We start from the raw sequence: 21,242 nt of genomic DNA on the forward strand, positions 1-21,242 counted from the left end.
CAGGTGATGGATAAATAGGTATTGATGCTAAGGGAGAAATGGTTGAGGCTGTAATTTCCAGTATCACATTTCAGTTCTATGATGTTGGGGAAATCAGAGAGAAGCAGAGCAGGAGAAATACGTAGTGGGATTGAACTTTTGCCCATCTCCAAAATGGAAAACTATAAGAAGCAAGTGAAAACAGTACACCTTTTCATAGGTATAAAACAACTTACATAATATTTTAAAAGTATTCTTAACCTGTTGTATTACCTTTCCAATTTTGGATGACATCTGGTGAACCAAAAACATGTCTCTAAATCCTGAATGTGATTTTAGCTAAATTAAGATTGCATGACACCACATTTATTTTAACCTTATGTTTAGACTTGGCTATGACCTCTTTCCTCCATAACCCACAGTTGACTCTTTGTACACATGTGTGTATAAAGAATAAAAAGCAAATATGGGGTCAAACATTTAATTCTGTTTTTTAGCCTGATTCCTTTATTTTTTCATTTATTAGTTTATGGTTCTGTGTGTGGAGTGTTTATTGTATTAGATATCACTAAGGAGGAGGTCCAGACTGATCAGAACCACAGTGTTTATCATTGCTCTCCCAGTGTTTAGGCCAAGCAAGAAGCATGCATTATAGAACCGTGAATGCACTAACCTGGAGCTGCGCATCAGTGCTCAGCGTACGCACATATTCTTTCTCTGCTAGACTGTGTCCTCATTACAGGCAGTTAAACAAGCAATCCCGTCTCTTTTGTGCATGCATTTTTTTAGTCCACCCTTTATTTTCCCCTCAGAATATTTTAGCTATGAAAATATTCAGACTCCACTGGCAAGTAAGGGAGATGGAACTTAGTAGTTAAAAGTAGTTTTACTATTTGTAGTAAACATGAATTTCAACAGCCTTAGATCTGTCAAGCTGTGGGCTTGAAGAAAAAGTTGATGTTTGTTGTGGGCTTGAGATATAGTTGGCTCCTTAGGTTTCATGGGTAGTCATTCTGGAAAAGTCAGGCAGCAATCCCTCTACTCCTCTCTGCTGAGAAAGAACACAAAAGATGAAAGGAGCCTGTGAATGTCTTTTTTTCTCCCAGAGGCTAAAGGCGAAGTGTTAGAGGATGGGCTGTGTGTCTTTGTAATCTCTTTTTTCCTACTAGGACATCAAATAATAACCCAGAAAATTTTCTCAAATATTAAATGTTTTTTTCTCTTTATTAACATTAAAAAAAAAAAACCACTACAGTGGGTATCTGATAAAATGAACTTATCCTGATTTTCTGTATTATTTCAAAATTTATTTTAATCATGATGGGACTATAGTTTAGATGAAATTCATTTCTTCCAAGTTGGAGTGAAAAATTAAGATGTTTATTCTCAAAGTGGGATGCCAAGCTTTGAATATGGCTGCTGAATATGAATCTGAATCCTTCTGCCAACCCAAGGGAAGGCTCTCCCTGCATCCCTCTATTCTACTGGGGCTTTGTCAGAGCACAGCTACCTCTATGAGCAAATGTTTTTCTGTTTTTGTATGGTTTTGACACCATAGTCCCCAAACTATTGTTATAATTTTCACCCTTTACTCTAATTACAAGTCTTTTGCATCATGTGCAATTTTACCTTTTCAAATCTCACTGGTGAAATAAATTTAAAACATTGCAGTATGTTTACCTAAAATTTATGATGAAACCAAGAGTGCTTGAATTACTAATGCTAATGTTACAGGATTTTTGTAGGTAAACAATGACAGAATAACATGTCCTGTGTTTATGATATTATTAGGATTACAAGGAGTATGATTTTGACAGTGTTTGTCTTGATGAGGGAGACACATTGGCTCTAGAACTTGTAGGTGTTAATCTCTGGACTGACTTGGCAGCTGGGAGACTCCCTTGCCTTGCTAACAGCAGGAACTGTAGTATCTGGCACCTCGCTGGGACCAGTGGCTGCTGCCTTTGGCAGCCTCAAAGTTAGTCATGTCTGTCACCTACTGTGATGTTGGTACATATCGTAGGCTGTTTTCTGTCCATTAATGCCATTTTTCTGCCATCAGCTTTGAAATTAGTGACTCTGTCCTTTTCCCAGTATGAATTCATTATGTTAATCTCAAAGCAAGAGGGTTTGTTTCAAATTCAGATACTGATATTTATTTAACTGACAGTGTGTTTCGAAAGTTTATATAAATATATTCTGAAATCTAAAATCTGTCATAATTATTGAGATTTATTAGGATGTAATGTGGAGGCTTTGAGGTTTCATGTAAGTGGTCAAAAATATAATATGAAAAATGACATGATACTTTTCTATAATATTTAGCCACTTTCAGGAAAAAACATTTTCTTCCCAAGATGAATGTTGGCAGGAATTTGATTTTACTGAAATTGTGGGACAAGCACAGTAGGAAATGATGGGTGTGAAGATACTACTTTGAGAAAAGAGAAACAATTTAGGTGTAAGTGGTAAGAGAAGAAAGACAATAATTGGGGAAAAATGTTGAAAAAAGTCCTGTGTCAAAGTGTCCTCTGGGTATGAGATTCTCACTGAAGTGAAAGCTTTAATACCTTTATGGAGTTGTTGCCAATAAGGATGGATCATCTCTGAATTTGACAACCTGAGGTATTAACTTGAAAAATGGAATTGGACGAGATTGCAAATAATGTTCAGTAATGTGTTTCCAAAACTTGCTTCACAAAGCCATTGCCCTCTTACAACATGATATTCAGGGGCCCTTAATTCATTTGATCTGAAAAGTTCCTGTGCAGGCTAGGTGTTATGTACCACACCTTGCCATCATTTAAAAATACCCTGCTGTGGTTTGAAATAATGATCTCGCAGGATGTGTGCACCTCAGAAGACTGGTGCTGAAGCAAGTATTCCTTTTAAAATGAGCCTATGTGATCCCCAGATTAATATCTGAAATCTAGCTATGAAATAAAGTTTTAATTGCCTAAGGCTACTGGCTAGTTGAATAATTAAAAGAAGGAAGAAAGTAAATTATTAGAATTAACAATACTAAACTCTATGGTAAATCTGCACTCCTTCCTCAGTGCAAGCCTCCTTTCTATAGTGATTGTTTCTTCAAAGTTAATGTGCTGTGATTTTACTGTGTTATTGTAATTACTTTTTCACTTGAGTGCTGGTTTATAAAACTCAGATAAAATAAACCTGTAGATATTTTTACAATAAGGCTTTTAGTGTGCAAAACTAAGTTTCCCTTGACAGATATGTGTAGGGCAGAAGAGAAGACCTCTCTACCATAGTTAGCATCTACTTCTCTTGCCTGGGAATATACGTTGATGCTCCAGATTCAGTTCCAGAGGGAACACACTTCTTATTGCCTTGCACACTGTTTGGTTATCAGACTGAATGGCCGGCCTTCTTTTGACCAATATGTGTTTATATAAGTTTATATTGGGATTAAGGATTTAGTATATTGTTGTGAAACAGGTTTGCTTGGGGAAGACAATGGAAATTCATAGCAATAACAATAATTCTGATAACACGAGCTCACATTCGTGGAGGTAATACTCGAACTTAATGTACTCCTAAGTCCTAAGTACTTTGTTTCTGCCTTCTCTGATGACTGTCTAGTGTAGACTCATTTGCATGGTATTTGTATATCTAAAATGTTATTTGAGTGAAATATTAAATAATTGAAATTTATTTTAATATGTTAAAACATGGGTAAATCTCTTAATTTTATTTTTTTTAACAGACTTTACATTTTAGAGCAGTTTTAGGTTCATAGCAAAGTTGATTGGAAAGTACAGAGAGTTTCCACATATTTTCCATCCTCCACATATACACAGCCTCCCCAGCTATCAGAATCCCCAGCCAGAGTGATACATTTGTTGCAGTTAATGAACTTATAATATTAACACATCATTACCCAGATTTCATCGTTTACTTGAAAGTTTACTCTTGGCGTTGTAAATCTCTCTTTAAAGATATGGCCTTGCTGTATTATTATTTGCCAAGGGATCAAGGACTTGCTCAGGGCCACCAGTGTCAGCAACTAGATTCTGAATAAATATTTGATTAATAAATGAATTACTACAAGTTATTGATAGAATATAGGCAGAATATTTTTTGTTTTTTTTCTCTTCAGATTTTATAGATTCTTAAACAAAAACCAAAATGAAGACATAGTGTTTTTAATGTAACGGTAAAGAGACAACTTCTGTGTTTTGAGTACTCTACTTGAATTGTCATTGCTGTAGAGAGAAATAATTTTGATTATTTTTGTTTTTACTCAGGTATGAAGAATTTATTCTTAAATTAATACTCATGCTTATGAGTGTATAAATGCTCATATATTAATTTAATAAAGGTTTCAGTTACTTAATCGGATGGGCTACTTGCAATGTACAATTTTTTTTGACATCTTTTCTCCTGCCTTTCACAGTTCTTTTATTCTTACATGGAGTTAGAAAGATGTAAGACTAAATTTACCACCTAAGTTTAATAAATAATGTTGTGTAAATATATTTATATCATTTGACTCTGTAATTCTATCTTTCACAATTTGTTATAAGGAGATAATCCAAAAGGAGGAAAACAAAGTGCCTACTGATATCTTTTGTGGTATTATTTATAAACATAAATCTTAATCTAAAATTTCTTTGAGATGAGCAGTGTTGCAAAGAATCTGATTACGGGGATGTGGTATATCTCATTCCTTTTTTTTTCTTTTTTTTTGAGACAGAGTCTCGCTATGTTGCCGGGGTGGAGTGCAGTGGTGCGATCTCAGCTCACTGCAACCTCCACCTCCCAGGTTCAATTGATTCTCCTGCCTCAGCCTTCCGAGTATCTGGGATTACAGGCACGCGCCACCATGCTCGGCTAATTTTTGTATTTTTAGTAGAGACAAAGTTTCACCATGTTGGCCAGGATAGTCTCAATCTCTTGACCTTGTGATCTGCCTGTCTAGGCCTCCCAAAGTGCTGGGATTACAGGCATGAGCCACTGTGCTCCTTTCAAAGGAAAGGAGACTTGCATTGAGGAAGGAGTACAGTTTAAGAGGTAAAGCCAGGTATTCCTTGCCAATGTCTTGAAATTGCTAGCATTAGCTGCTGTTCTTCTCTGGGTTTTCAGAGGAGTAGATACCCGGAGGCTCTATGTGGAAACTGAGTTTTATCAGCCTGAGGTTTGGGCCTAGTGCTGGTCTCAGAGTCAAAGGAAGATTGGTCAAACTTGAGGAAGAGCTGCTAGGTGGCAGCAGGCTCTTCTTATTCAGAATAGCCACCCCAACCCCTGAGGACCCCAGATGCATGACATTCAGTAAATTTGAGTTCTTACTATGCTTTACACCTTGATCCAGGAGCAGAGATATGTCAATGGGAGGGGAAAAAGAAGATTCCTGTTCCTATGAGAGAAGGGGTTTGGAGGACAGTTAATGATGGTTTTCTGATCTTGAATCTTCCCACTCATACTCCTCCAAAAGTCATAAATCGAACAAGGAGAACAAATAAAAACAGACCAGTCATACCTTGAAGAGCATTAGGAGACAGCAACAAGCCTGTGATAGCAAGGAATGACACAGGGGAAACTGACAGAGGCTTAAGAAGCTGTGAAAAACAGTACAGGGGTGTGGAGTGTGGAGGACTTAATAAAATCACAAGCAAAATTATTCCAGAAAAAGCTAGAATGCTGGGTAGTTCATTCACAGCACCGGATGCAGGAAAGGAGGCTGAAAGTGCCTGGAATTGGCAGCTGTTGGAAAGCATTACTTCTAGGGGAGAGTCATATATAGAGAGAAAGGGTGGTTCCCCTTAAGACAGGATAGTGAAAGTAAACAAGGAAGGAAAAGGGAGAAATTTAGGATCCTGTGGAAATGAAAAAGAAACAAGACAACCCAAACCTTTTTTCTTTCGCTTCCCAGTGCCAGCTGTAAAAACTACATAGAAGAAGGCAAAGGTGACAGAAAAAAAGACTCTCAGATTAGGAACCAGTCCATTAAATAAATAGGAATAGAGTAAAGTATCCCACCTGTACCCAAAACTACTCTCAAAAATTGAAAATAGCAATTAGTGCATTTAAGTTGCAAAAACTCTTGCAAAAAGTCAACCATAAAATTAAAACTGTGCATAACACTGAAATATGAATTGGATATTTGAATTCATGCTTTTTGGTGTATGAAACAAACAAACAAGCCTACCTTTAGTTGGAAGTACAAAAGCTAAGTAGAGAAATGGACAAAAAATAAAATGAAATAAAATTAGAGTTAATTGGACTTCTGGCGAGTATAGAAGAAAAGGAAAAATCAAATCAGAAGTGAAGACTAAATTGCAAGGTACCTAAAGGAAAAACAGATTCAAATGGCAGGTGGTAACCCAACATATTAATATTTACATCAAATATAAATTGTCTAAACATCAAAATGAAAAGTCAGAGACTGGCAAAATGTATTTAAAAATATGACCAAACCATATACTATCTACAAGAAACTTCAACTGTGTGATATCAGTAGGACTGAAAAGAAAAGGATGGGAAAAGATACACCAGGTAAATGCTAAATCAAGAGAATGGTGGATGGCTATACAAAGAGAACTTCAGAGCAAAGAAATTTACTAGGAGTAAAGAGGACATTACGTATTGATAAAATGATCAATTCACAAAGAAGACATAGCAATCCTAAACATGTATTCAGTAAACAACAGAGCTTCATAATACAAAAAGCAAAAATAGGCAGAACTCAAATGACTAATTGACAGATCCACCATTACAGTTGAGGATGCCAGTATGCCTCTCTCAGTAGTTTATAGAACCACTATTTAGAAAATTAGTAAGGGTATATTAATAGAAGAACTCAATGATACTATTAAATAATAGGATCAAGTTGACATTTGTATAACTCCCCACCCAACATCAGCAGAATACAGGTTCCATACCTATGGAATGTATACCACAGTAAACCATATTCTGGATAATAAACTATACAAATTTAAGGAATTGAAACCATACCAAGTATTTTCCCTGACCATAATGAAACCTAAGATGGATGAATAACAGATGACAGGTAAAATAACTGAAGGAGGTTTTATCTAAATGAAAACCTTGTTTTTCTGGCCAGGCACTGTGTTATACACCTGTAATCCCAGCTTGTTAGGAGGCTGAAGAACGAGGATCACTTGAACCCAGGAGTTTGAAACCAGCCTGGGCAACATAGTGAGACCCCATCTCAAAGAAAGTCTTGTTTTTCTACCCTTCATTTTGAATTGTTATTGACTTGGAACATGTGAATATAGATCTCTCTCATCTGATAGTGTGCCAAAATTATAATGATACATATTAGTTGATTGTTATCCATGATAAATTGTTTCTCTGTCCATTTTATTTTACAGCTTCTCTGTTGAAAGGACTAAAACATGCTAACATAGTGCTACTTCATGACATCATCCATACCAAGGAGACGCTGACACTTGTGTTTGAATATGTGGTAAGTAAAATAAGACTTTTAAATTTAGACATTTAAAATATGAGTGAAATTCGTGCGGTGTGATAGAGTTTTGTTTTTAGATTGGTGTACTGAAGTTAATATTTTATCTGAATACATGAGAATTGTAATTTTGTATAAAATAATGGCCCTATAAGAGATTATTGAATGATATGTATCTTAAAAGAAAAACTCAGAAAAATGTTAACTAGAATTTTTATCAGATATGTTATCTATTTATAACCTATTTGTTACTAGGATACATTGTAATTTTTAGGTTTATTACGTAGGATTCAACAGCCTGATGGTGATCATTATCAAAGAAAGCTCATAGGCAATAAGAATGTTTTTTTATTTTTGGACTTGTAACTTGGTGTCTCAAAAGCATGCTTATTAAGATCTGTATGTGTACCTGTGTGTGTGTATGTGTGTGTGTTTGTTTAGGAAAGCCTGATACTTACAATTTAGACTTCAAAGTTTTCCCCCTCAGTTGGTATTTCAGCTATTAATTAAAACTTCCAGTTGCATCCACACAATGTAATGATCTTATTGTGTGAGACTATTACTGCTAGAAGACTTGGACTTGAACTCATAATTAATCCTTCTCCATTTCTCTTTAAAAACATGGTATTTGTGTAGCACTACTTCAGCATTTAACTGTGGAATCGTGAAATGTAACCATGATAATTAACATCCCAATTTTCACAGATGGAACTAAGAACATGGAATTTATAGGACACAAATGACATCAGTGCAGACATTTATTTAGAAGAAGAGCTGTTGGTATTGTCAGTGTATTAGGACCCCATTTTGTAATTACCACACTACTTTTTTAAAAATTTGAAGTACTTTCCATTTTTCCTTAAAAAAAAAGAATGAATATTTGCAACATTTTTATTTTGCTAATGTCTGCCTGTGTCTGTTTGCCATTTGAAAATTGTTGTCTTATGAAGAAGCCATTTATCTTGTCTATTTACATATAAATGATAGATACATTTGAATAATGTGGTAATGTGACTGCAAGGACAGCTAGAGCTGAGCAGTTGCATATATTATGTGGTACCAAGAATGGATGCAGATTCACACATCAATGCAAACATAATTTCTTTTGTTTAATCCATGATTTTGGAGTTAATAATGTATTCCAGCTGATTTAGACTTGGAACTTTTGATTCGTACTTTTGAGAATGTCTAGTTTACATATTTCAGTTAAATCTAGATTTTCCTTACTATGTTTGACTTTTGCAATGTTTTGTAGAAAAGAGATTTCAAAAATGTACTTATTCTGCCCCTCAAATTAGATAATTAAATTAAAAGGATGGAAAGTAGCTTGTGTACCAAAATCAGTAACATTGGTAAAGAAACTAATAAAAATAATGTGAAAATATGTCCTCTAAATCTTTTTTTTTTTGTTGTTGGGACGGAGTCTCGCTCTGTCGCCCAGGCTGGAGTGCAGTGGCCAGATCTCAGCTCACTGCAAGCTCTGCCTCCCGGGTTTACGCCATTCTCCTGCCTCAGCCTCCCGAGTAGCTGGGACTACAGGCGCCCGCCACCTCCCCCGGCTAGTTTTTTTTTTTTTTTAGTAGAGACGGGGTTTCACCGTGTTAGCCAGGATGGTCTCGATCTCCTGACCTCGTGATCCGCCCGTCTCGGCCTCCCAAAGTGCTGGGATTACAGGCTTGAGCCACCGCGCCCGGCCTATGTCCTCTAAATCTTAAAAAATAATGAAATATATTTATGGGGCTAAAATGTACATATTAGATCAAGTGTCATTTGATGATTTTCTATTTGTGTTGCTGCCAAATAAAAGGAAGTAAATTCACTGCCCTGCATTATTTACTGATTAAGACTGACTTTTAAACATAATCACTTTTCTTTGTGTGAGTGAAATTTTCCCTAGTCCCAGTTGTTATGGAGACATCCCATGTCCTTTTAAATCAACCACTTAATAATATGGGTACATGCAGTATCTACAGTAACATTTTGTTCCCAACTTCTCCATGGAGTTCAGACATCATATAGATTACTCTTGTCTCTTTTAGAGAATGAGGCCAACTTGGGTCATTTTTGGCTTATGATTGCCCTGCCTCTGCTTCTGCTGTCCTCTCTACCTGTGTTGCCTTACTTTTACACTGCTGCTTTGCCTTTCTCCTTTCTGCCTTTCTTTTTCTATCTTTTCCTATTCTCATCATTTTGTTTTTTTGCTATATGTGAAGTTTGTTTTGTTTTTGTGCATTTTTAGTAAAAGATGTTTAGTTGAATTCCTGAAATCAGCATTTGGTGAAAAAAACAGCTTCAGCTTGTAGATATTTCTTAGGATAGTCTTCTCATTTAGGGTGGGAAGGTGTAGATTTCTCAGCAGAATTAGTCTATTTGGAAATTGCCCAGTTCAAAAATAACTTCCCTGAATATTACCTAAAGTTTTTATTTCCTTGACACAAGTTTCCTATTGCTTGTTCTTTGTAAATATTTGGATATCTCAAGAAAAATTAAGGTTCTTATATACCTTAATGGATTGTTTTAATCAGATTGCTTTCCTCACAGTATCTAGCAGAAAGAAACTCTACTCTCCTTGCATGTTTTGAAGCAGTGGGAAGGCAATAATAATTTTTTAAACATTAAGTGCCTTGGAAATTAGAGCAGATGTTAGTGAGTGGCATAAGGTAGGAAACAGGAGGGCACCGTGGGCTTGGGATGAATAAGTGAGGGCCACAGAAAGAGAGGTGAAAGAATGCTTAAGATAAATATGGCCACAAAAATAAAACCCAACAGCTGAAATTTACAGAGTTTTATGCGTAGCACTGTGCGGAGGGCTTACATTCATTGTCACTTTTGGTGTTCTCAACAGCCTCATGGAACTGTAAATATCACCATTTTGCAAAGGAGAAACCTAAAGGTTAGGGAGATGAAGCAGTTATTTCCAAGTTATTGTAGTTTGTAAGATAGACCCAGGCCCATCCTAACTGGACTGTTATAGCTCCTGTTTATTTTTATAAATTTTAGTTAGCCTAGGTCTTTGGCCAGAAGAGGAAAAGGAAACTCTCTTCTTTCTTTCCATAACCTTCCTTTATTCTATACTTAATATCCTGAGTGCAGATAAGTCCTAAAAACAGTGAAACTGCTTTATAGTTTGAATAAGTTTTGTAGACTGGCCAAAATCCTGTCCATTTAAACTTTTACTTCAATTACAAAATGTGTTTTTAGTTTCCATAAAGCAAAGTTGTAAGTCATAGTATTGCCGCATATATGCCACTAGGGTCTTCTGAAACGCACGCCCACACACACAACTTTGTTAGCAAATTCTAAAATCAGTATCAAACAATTTAATTTAAAATTTCTAAAACTTAATTATAATGTTGCTGTATTTCAGAATTATTAATATCAAAGCAATTTTCTAAACAATGTTGATTTTGTATTTCCGTGTAATTCATTGTACCCTTTTTTGAGGGACGTACCAGTGTAAGTTAAACAGTAGGAAAAACTAATACCCCATGCTTTTTAAAACCCTAGATATGAAGGGAAAGTAAAATAATTTAAGATTTATTAGGTACTGTTGTATTTTTCCTTTTGATTTCACAATTCAGTTTTCAAGGGGTTTTGAGATACCTATGTCATTCAAGTTTTACCAAATGAAGGATTCTTATTTATGATAATGTATACATACTACAACTGTATTTTTTTGCCTTTAAAGGAGAACTGTAAGCCTAGTTGCTTTATATTATTGCTATGAATGGCATTTTAGGTTTTATAAAAGCCTTCTGAGGGCTAGAATAATGAAATAAGTGGTAAAAATTTAGTGATGTGAAAGAATACTCAAGGAAATGACTTTGAAGGTCATTATTAAAGTGGTTTAGTGGCTAATAGGATATTGTTGGTGTAGGCTTTCTTTTGAGTAACAGGAAAAGCTTTACAGACCTAAAGTGTTCTGTAATTTAGATTCTTATACAGTTAAAAAGTCTGTAGATACTACGATCTGGAAGCCGCAAGGTTGGGAACCCCTTAGGAAATGTGCTCCTTAAGTTGCTCATGTTGCCATTGGGTAACATGTAGGCCCCTCTGATGCATGGTTTTGAGTACAGTTATTTCCAAGGTCTTGTAAGGTTGTAAGATATACCTAGGCAGTTGGGTCTAATATGTCAAATATGAAGGAACACCTTAAACCAAGGAGTGGCTCAGTTAGCTTGAAAAGGAATCTCGTTCACAGTGGTCTAAAATATTGTTATAGCTGTCTTTTTTCCCTATACAGGTTTAAGACTTGGAAGAGAAAGACATAAAATGTAGTTCAGAATCATTGACTCCAGAATATATTTAGTTGTGAAAGTTCTAACAAATTTTTCTTCTACTTAAACAGAAAGTTAAGCAATTTAGTTTTTATTTTCTTTGCCAAAGACAAATAAGTGCCACATTATCCTATTTAACACCATGCTGAGAAATTTAAAACAGATCCCATGAGTGAAAATAAGAATGATAATAGCAAACATGATTATGTAAATATATTGCCATTAAGCTAATAACTATTCTATTTTAAATTACAGAAGAGCAAAGCATATGTAGCAGCATTTTTCATTACATATTTAATAATTACGTACAAGTAGAAATCAAAATAGAATTATTATTACCAGGGAATGAGGAGGAGGGGAAAATAGGGAGTTGCTCAATGGGTATAAAGTTTCAGGGGTTTTTTTTGGATACAAGATGGATGATGAAAGTTCCAGTCATAAGTTCCAGAGAGCTACCACACACCATAGTGCGTATGGTTTAACAATATGATATTGTGCACTTACAATTTTGGTAGGAGAGTAAATTTTTATGTTAAGTATTCTTACCATCAGAAATATAAAAGCAAGGTTGGACACAGTGGCTCAAGCCTGTGATCCCAGCACTTTGGAAGGCGGAGGTGGGAGGATTGCTTGAGGCCAGGAATTTGAGACCAGCCTGGGGCAACATAGTGAGACCTTGTCTCTACATAAAATTAAAAAAAAAAAATAATTAGCCAGGCTGGTGGCATGTGCCTACAGTCCTAGCTGCTCTGGAGGCTGAGGTGGAAGGATGCTTGAATCCAAGAGTGCAAGACTGTAATGAGCTATAATTGTACCACTAGACTTGACTCTGGATGACAGAGCAAGACCTTGTCTCTAAAAAACAAACCAACTATATATATATATATGCATGCACCCATAATACCATCACCACAATCAAGGCAGTTAAGGTAATAAACATGTCCGTTGCTCCACAAGTTTCCTTTTGTCATTTTGCCTTTATTTATACACACACACACACACACAAATGAAGTAATGGATATATTTATTAACTTGACTGCCTTTATTGTGGTGATGGTATTATGGGTACATACATGTGTCCAAACTCCTCAGATTGTATACATTAAGTATGTACAGTCATTTGCATATCAGTCATATCTCAATAAAACTGTGAAACAAAAAAAGCAACAAACTCAAAGCTAATCATGATATTGCTAGGGATAATTATTTTTTTCCTGTTGTGCTATAAACTAGTGAAATAGCCTAATGTATAACATTATATAAAACAAAAATCTTGTATTTCACATGAAAACAAAGCTGTATCAATAGAAATCATAAAGCCCATAAAATGTTTTTATAGTATTGTACGTTCTACAAGCTCTCATAGATGTTATTTTATTAGATGGTACCCTCAGCCCTTTGAGTTGTAGGTAGCATGTTGTGTTTATGCAGTATTTTATTGATGAAGAAAAATAATGCTTAGAGAATTTAAAGCAGATTCACTGAAATTATTTAGCCAAGTTATAATAGTAAAGATATGACTTTAGCTCAAGTCTTCTGTGCCTAAAGATGCCAGTTACTCCATTTTAACCTGCAACTTACCTGTGTTAACTGCCTTCCTAGAGTTTTATATGATGGTCTAAGGTATGTATGATGTTTGAAGATGGGACAGGAAGCTGAAAATTACATTCTGTCTTTTCAACTTGCTACACAATTTGCTTAATTATTTGGTTTCTCTGCCTTATACATTTTGATGTTTAAATCTGTGAAGAATGCTGTGATTTGCATGATTTTATGCCACATCTGTTCTTGAAAAACTGTAGCTCTCTATCAATATTTTGCTTTCCAGATTAAACAGTCCTTGAGCAATTGAACATTTTTCTGCTTTCCTCTGAGATAGATGTATGTGCATATGTATGCACACATGCAACTTTAGTTGAGGGTGATCAGGGAGGGCTTGCTGAGAAGTGTTTAGGTAAAAATCTGAAGGAGTTGAAAGAGGGAGATGCACATATTTTTAGAGGAAGAACATTCTGGGCAGAAAGCTTGTCTGAGGAACAGCAGAGCTGTGGCTTGAAGGGAGCTAGCAAGGATGACAATAGGAAGAGACAAGGTTTGAGATACAGTGGCATTCAGATTGTGTTGGCCTTGAAAGGTTTGGCTATTCTGAGTTTGGCTTTGACTCAGAATGAGATGGGAAGCCTCCAAAGGGTGTTGAGCAGAGAAATTATTTGATCTAACTTGTATTTTATTGGATCTCTCTGGCTGCTTTCTTAAGAATGGACCAAGGGTGGGCACGTTATGAATCAGAGAGACCAGTCAGGAGGCTATTGCAATAAGATCTAAGCATGGGATGATATCTGCAGAAGAGGTGGAGAGAAATGGTTGGTTTCTGGATATACATAGTGTGGCTGACACACCTGTTGAGAAGACTTTAAAAGTGGGCAGGAACAATATGAGACTGGATAGCCAGACCAGAGCCAAAATCATGCCATGGCACTGTCCTCTAAGCACCCTGCTGCTACCATGAGTGTTGGCGCCAGACATTGGCTCTTGCTTTGCTGGCCTTGCTATCTTTGCAATGTTGTCAGAATGGCAACGTTCCACATTATCATTGCTTCTTTGGACTGTTAGCTCATAATGATAAGCCAGGATTGGTTGTGTTTGTTGCCTGAGATGAAGTTTCAAGCCCATGTTTTGACTGCACAGGATCGTAAGAAAATGAGTATCTAGCATTTTCGCTCTTCTAATGGCAGGTGGGTCCTGTTTCCTGTCAAGATTCATAAAATACCATTGATTGCAGAAGGAAAATGTGATACGTATACTATGGAATATGTATCATATACTGCATGGAATACTATGCAGTCATAACAAAGAAAGAGATCATGTCCTTTGCAGGAACATGGATGGATCTGGAGGCCTTTATCCTTAGCAAACTAACACAGGAATAGAAAACCAAATACTCCATGTTCTGACCTATAAGTGAGAGCTAAATGATGAGAACACGTGGACACATAGAGGGGAACAACACACACTGGGGTGTGTCACAGGGTGGAGGCTGGGACAAGCGAGAGGATGAGGAAAAATAACTAATGGATACTAGGCTTAACACCTAGGTGATGAAATAATTTGTATAGTAAACCCCCATTACACAAGCTTACCTGTATAACAAGCTTACTTATGTACCCCAAGCTTAAAATAAAAGTATTAAAAAAATTCATAAAATCAGAATTTTTCCTAACTTAGGGAATACATTCGGATACAGGGCATGCTTCCCTTTTTCCCTGCTCTTCACCCATGCCCTAAGGAGAAAAAGACACCTCATAAATGTCCGCTAGATTTATTATCTAGTCCCAGATAAGGTAAATCTAGAATGTGAAAAGAATTGGCAGGTGGCATAGTCATGGAACTATTGTTTATAATCTTTGGGAAATCAAGAATGCAGATGGGCGAAAGTCATGCTGGTTTTTAAAGGATGATGGGAAACAAATCTGAATCTATAGAAATATAAGCTTAATATAGAACACTGGTGAAATTTAAAATAAATTTTTAGACATTAGGGTCTAATAATCTTCCTTCTCTTTGTTATTTGCTGATTTCAGCAAACTACTGACAGGGACTTTTATGAGATATTTAAAACAGGAATAGAAATGAAATCTAGTTAGAAGATCAGTGGTTTTTTTTTTTTTTTTTTCAGTTTTATCTCTGGTTGAACCACTTTATCCAAAGCCTATTGATCAATGAATTGACATCATCATGGAGAAAAGTCTGTCGGGGTGTGCTGGAGGGCATTGTCCTTGTCCTTGTTCTGTTTGATATTTTTATTAATGACTCGGATAGTGGTGGTGATATGCTGGACCTATTTGTGTGTGTGTCATAGCTGGGAAGTATAATTAACACTTAGGGTGATGGAATCAAGGGTCAAAAAAGAATCTAATAAAATGATGAGCCTAACCTACAAGCTGAATTATCATGGGGATAAGTAAAACAGTATATTTGGTTTTAAAAAAAGAAAGCATTCCAACCTAATACAGAAAAATGGGGTAGAGGAAAGGTCACTTAAAAAACAATTCATGTAAAAAAAGCCTAGTGATTTATTTGGTGTATGGGAGTATGCACAGAAGAACTCTAATAAGATGCCAAAATTGTTCAGGAGAATTAAAGACATACCAAGAGAGGAGAGAAAAAGGTAGTGTATATATTCTAGATGGGGTAAGGAAGTCAAGTGTGAGAATTTTGAGAAGGCTGGCTTTGGGTTAATTCTTAGAAGAATGCTCACTTATGTGTTTTCTGTAACTTATGTTCAGTTATTTGAAATGTAATGAGCACCTTATTGCTAAAATCATTCAAATAGAGGATGACTAGATTCACATCAGGAATATTGTAGAAAGGGTTCCTAAACTGTATTACATGCATGACATTGAGATATGTAATTTAGATTATGTGCTCCCAACTGATACCATGACATAGATGTAAGGTCCCTCCATTTTGCAGATGAGGAAATTTAGGCTAAGATGTCAGATACTTCATGCGTGTCCTTTCCAGTGGCTACATCATATCATCTCCTGAGTTGAGTGTGAGTCCAGGTAACTACAAGTTTCCATAGCAAATGATTGCCCAAGGTTTTACAATTGGTATATGTGTCCCATTTGACATAATTTTGGGGAACAGAAACACAGCTCATTATGGTCATTCACTGAATAATTTATGTATTCATTCATTTTTTTTCCCTCCAACATATACGGACTGTCTTCTCTGTGCCAGGGAGTATCATTAAGTTCTAGAGATATAAATATATAGCCCTTGTTTTTAAAGAGATTGAAGTCATGTGGAGAACTGTGATCTTAGACGAGGTAAACCTCCATAAGTCATTTGAGGTATAAATTGCTGTCACAGATCTATATGTGTCATGGTACTAGAACATATTTATGTTTTAGTATAAGCAATAGGAAAACTAGATTCGTCTCATAGGCTTTTCTTTATGGAAGGGTCTTTGTTTCATATATGGAGAACTAGTTATGCTGTATAATACTGTGATTCTATATTCTGAAGGGAAGGTTGTCATTCAGAACCAAGTACAGAATGTGAACAGATGTAAACACTGTGGATAACTGAATGTGCAGGCAGTGTAAGATGGAGGAATTCTGTACCATAAGGAGAAATTAAAGAAATGGAAAGGAAACAAACTAGCTTTCAATCAGTGCTCTCTTATGAACTTCTCATTTTCTGTAATTGGTAGGACAAAGTCAATTAACTTCTTTTCTGTCCTTTTCCCTAATGGCTTTTTCTCATCTAATAATAAGGAATGATGGTTACTTTTAGTCACTTTTAACTGTCCACAATCATGTTGGGTGTTGAGATTTCAATTTTTTTTTCTTGTTTACATCATATCTATCATCTCTATATTTTAGTTTTATTTTATGTGATTGCTGTCCTTATTAGATACTTATAATCATGATTTGGTATTTAATTCATATGGTTGAAGATAGAAGTGTTTCTGATTTCCAACTGTTGCTATGGTAAATGCCTGCCTATCCACAAAAGCACACAGTTCTGAGTACATTCCACTATAGATCAAACTATTTTAATGAGAATACAGTGTGCATCTTATTTTTGTAAAATTTTAATTCTTGTTCCTCAGTTTATCTTAGAATTTCACCACTTAAATTCTAAGTGATATTTAATGGTGGAGAAATCACAGATAAGATAAAACAGTAATAAAAAGATAATTCCTTTGGAAAGAAAAGTATATATTTCTCATGTTAATTTTTTTTTAAAAAAAATTTCTCACCAGAATTATGGTCATATGTCTTAAGAAAACAATACTCCTGGAAAACTGCATGATTCCGGGGATGAGTGGAAGCAGGAGACCAATACATTAAATGCAATAAGACTGACAATAATTATCAGCTTGGAGAGATTAGAGAAAGCTCTAGCTAAGGTACAAAAGTTGCGGCCCGATGTAAGTACCCAAGATCAGGATGAAGATGGTCAATAATTCCAGTTACCTTCACATTAAGTTTGAATAGGTCATTAAGTAACTGAAGAAAAAGTCACCAGCAAATTCAGTTTTAAGTGTGAAAGTATGCATTGTTATATATCATACAAAATTGGGGGCTATAACTTCACCAATTTTTAAAGTAAGTTAGTAAATGCCTGTCATGATAATGACCACTTCTTGCATTCTGTTTATTTTTAATTTTACTTTTTCTTGCATTTTATGAATACTTAGTTAATATCACATAATGGTTTAGTTTAATGTGCATTCTATACTTTGGTAAAGGAATGTTAGGCCACTCTATAAATTATTCATTTTTGTTGATGTGATTTTTGCTTTTATGCAAGTTATATGTGCATTTAGATTAAGTCAGTTATTTCAGGTTTCTTATGAAAAACAGCAGTTTCCACCTTCAACTTTGCACTTTTTCAGCTGATTCTTTCAGATTTCTCTTTAAATATCTAATAAAACTCATTTATTTTCACTTATTGATTATTCATCTTTGGCATAATCTACTGATTCCTACAATGCAAAGTGAAAATTTAGTTTTTTTCTCATTCCTCCACTTCAGAACAAACGTACTCATCTTTTCCTGCTGCCCTCCTAGTCTCCCATCCTCCCAGTATAGTCATAATTTTAATTAGCTCAGGATTCAGAATTTGATATTTATATTAGCATGTTCATATAAATCTTTGTAGCCAAGACATATAGTGTACTGTGACTACTTTTTCCTCTCTTTCCCCCGGAATTAATATTAATTTTCTGTTTTTCATTTCTGTTATTAATTCAGGGCCTCCCAGAGCCTCTGCCTGGTGCATCTTTCCTGATTTCCTGGCATGCCCTTCTCCTCTTCCCTGAGCTGGAGCTCTTTTTTCTTCATCTTACGTGGTTTTGTCTTGAGGAATACAATTTCTAATAGCTTCCTGGGAAAGGGTGTGTGCAAGATTTTTGTTGTGGTTGAGGCATTGTATTTTTGAAAATATCTTTATTCGGTACTCATGCTTGATTGACATTTTGTCTAGATGTAGAATTCTTGCTTGGAAATAATTCCATTCGAATTTCAATAAGATTGCTCCATTTTTCAGTTCCATTGTTTCTGTTAAGTTATTTCTCTTTATTTCTAGTGTCCTGACATTTTATAATAAAGTGAAAAAGAAACCAAGGTGCAGCTTTTTTATGTTCATTGGGTGCACTTTTTCAATCTCTCCTTTCCTCCTTTTTATTCGTGTGTGTGTGTGTGTGTGTGTGTGTAATGCAGTAGTTTTATTATGATACAATTCATGTAACAAAGTTTGCTTTTTAAAAGTATGCAACTCAGCGGTTTTGAGCCTATTCACAACGTTGTGGAACCATCACTACAACCTAATTTTACAATTCATTACCCTAAAAAGAATCCCATGTCCATTAGCATTCACTTTGAATTCACCACTAACCCCCCCGCTCCCGAACCACTGATCTACATACCGTATGTCTCAACAGATTTGACTGACATCTTGTATAAATGGAATCATAATAATATGTGACCCTTTGTCATTGTCTTCTTTCACTTAGCATAATGTTTTTGAAGTTCATCCATGTTGTAGCTTTTCTCAGTACTTCATACTTTCTTAAGATTAAGTAATATTCCATAGTTTGGATACACCACATTTTATTTATTTATTCATCAATTCATCAAGAAACATGTGGGGTTTCTTTTCGCCTTTTGGCTGTTGTGAGTAGTGCTGCTGTGAACATTTGTGTACATGTATTTGTTTATTTTCTTTCAATTCTTTTGTGTGTATACCAAGGAGTGGTATTGCTGGTCATCTTGTAACTCTATCTTTCACCTTTTGAGGGACTGCCAAACTATTTTCCAAAGTGGATGCACCATTTTACAATCCAACCAGCAGTGTATAGGAGTGCCAAGTTTATTCACACTTGGCAACACTTGTTATTTTCTGCCTTTTTTTTTTTATTCTATTGGATGTTTAGTTGTATCTGATAGTGATTTTGACTTGTATTTTCCTGACTTACGATGTTGAACATCTTTAATGTATTTACTTGTATTCAAGAACTTAAATTATTTTGTTACTTTTTCCTTACTTTATTTTCTCTTTTCTTTATTTTCAGATATTTTATTATTTGAATGTTGAACCTCCTGGATTGTTCTTCTAATTTTCTTGTCTTTTCTCTCCCGTTTTCTAATTCGTTTTTCTTTAGCTCAATATTAAGGATCAAATTTCCTCAACTTTGTGTTTCACATATTCTATTGAAATTTTTAAATTTAAATTTTATTATTATTTCTAAGGTAACTTTGCTCTGAATATTTCATTTATAATATATTATTTCTTGTTTCAAGGTTGCAATATCTTTTGTTACTAATATTTTCTCACCGAAAATATTAATAATAGCCTTTGTGAAGTTTTCTAATAGTTAAACTATGTTTCCACCACGTTGTTATTTTTTTCTTTTAGTTTGTTTTGGGCTCTCTCTTTAATATTTGAGGCTTTGGTCAGATAGCTGGTACAAAAGCAATATGATTGGGAATTGCAGGTGTGTGGGTATCTGGGTCATCATGAATTTCACTGTAGGTACTGACTAAATCATTTTGTTGAGAAACCCTCAATGTCAGTATCCATCTTTCCTGTGGTGCTATAAGATTCCCAGTGAAAATTCTTCCCAACTTTGCCTGGCTGCCAATCTTATGGAAACCGAGTGGGGTTCAGACCCCCACCTAATCCCCCGTTTTAGGTGGTGTCACTGTCCCTAACTGGTTGGATTTTCTAGTTTGGACACCCTCTGTTTTTCTTTCTCTGGGTTTAAGAGGGGCAGTTATCTATATAAACAGAGAGGGGAAACAAATCTAAATTAAATAGCTACTAAAAAGATTTTCAACCAATATTCCATGTTTTCGACTTCCATATGTAGACTTTCTACTCATGCCCACTTCCTGGTGCCACCAATTTCTGAGCCTTTTGGTTGTTCTCTACATAAGCAGTGCTGCTTCTAGGCTTTCCTCACTGCCAGTTTAGTATTCCATTTGGTTGGTTGGGTGTATTTTGTATGCAAAACTTGCTACCATCTCTTTTGGAGCTTCAAAATTTGGTGAGTGGGAATTCAGGAGAGTACAAGGTAGATCCATATGTTCTATTTGTCATCTTTACTTTGGAATATCATCCATTCTTAAGTTTAAATATGAGTAAATGTTAAAGCATGCCATTGTGTAAACCAATGTATAATTGGATAACTTTTTCACATCAATTGTTGTGAAGTATGTAAGTTTTTCTCTTTATCAATTGTCAGAGTTTATCAAATATGACAAGGCCAGTGGGAGTGCAGGTATTTTAATTAACTGTTATTAGATTATTGTCCATTCAATAACATTTTAGGCACAAGAGCAGTGCCTGAAGTTTGAGTGGGATTTTATTAGAATGTGCTGTCTTAATAGAAAATAATTATGATTGTCAATTGGCTGGTTAATTGTTGGTTTGTTTTTTGTTATAATTTGTTATGATTTTCAGATGTTGACACATGTATAGATACACATTCATACATTTGACAGTATTTTAAAGTCAATGAGAAC

At 35.3% G+C, this 21,242-nt stretch overlaps 1 protein-coding gene across 4 annotated transcripts in view; it reads left to right on the top strand.

Annotated features, from left to right (window-relative positions):
* CDK14 (cyclin dependent kinase 14) overlaps positions 1 to 21,242 on the top strand; it is a 604,612-nt gene that overhangs the window by 254,977 nt on the left and 328,393 nt on the right. For all 4 annotated transcript variants that reach the window (XM_033194405.1, XM_033194407.1, XM_033194409.1 and 1 more), the window contains one exon: positions 7,332 to 7,426. In XM_033194405.1, coding sequence (XP_033050296.1) covers positions 7,332 to 7,426 — 95 coding nt within the window. The remainder of the gene's footprint in view (positions 1 to 7,331; positions 7,427 to 21,242) is intronic.

This window comes from Trachypithecus francoisi, unplaced genomic scaffold, assembly GCF_009764315.1.
Source record: "Trachypithecus francoisi isolate TF-2019V2 unplaced genomic scaffold, Tfra_2.0 Lachesis_group4, whole genome shotgun sequence".
NCBI classification, from domain to species: Eukaryota; Metazoa; Chordata; class Mammalia; order Primates; family Cercopithecidae; genus Trachypithecus; species Trachypithecus francoisi.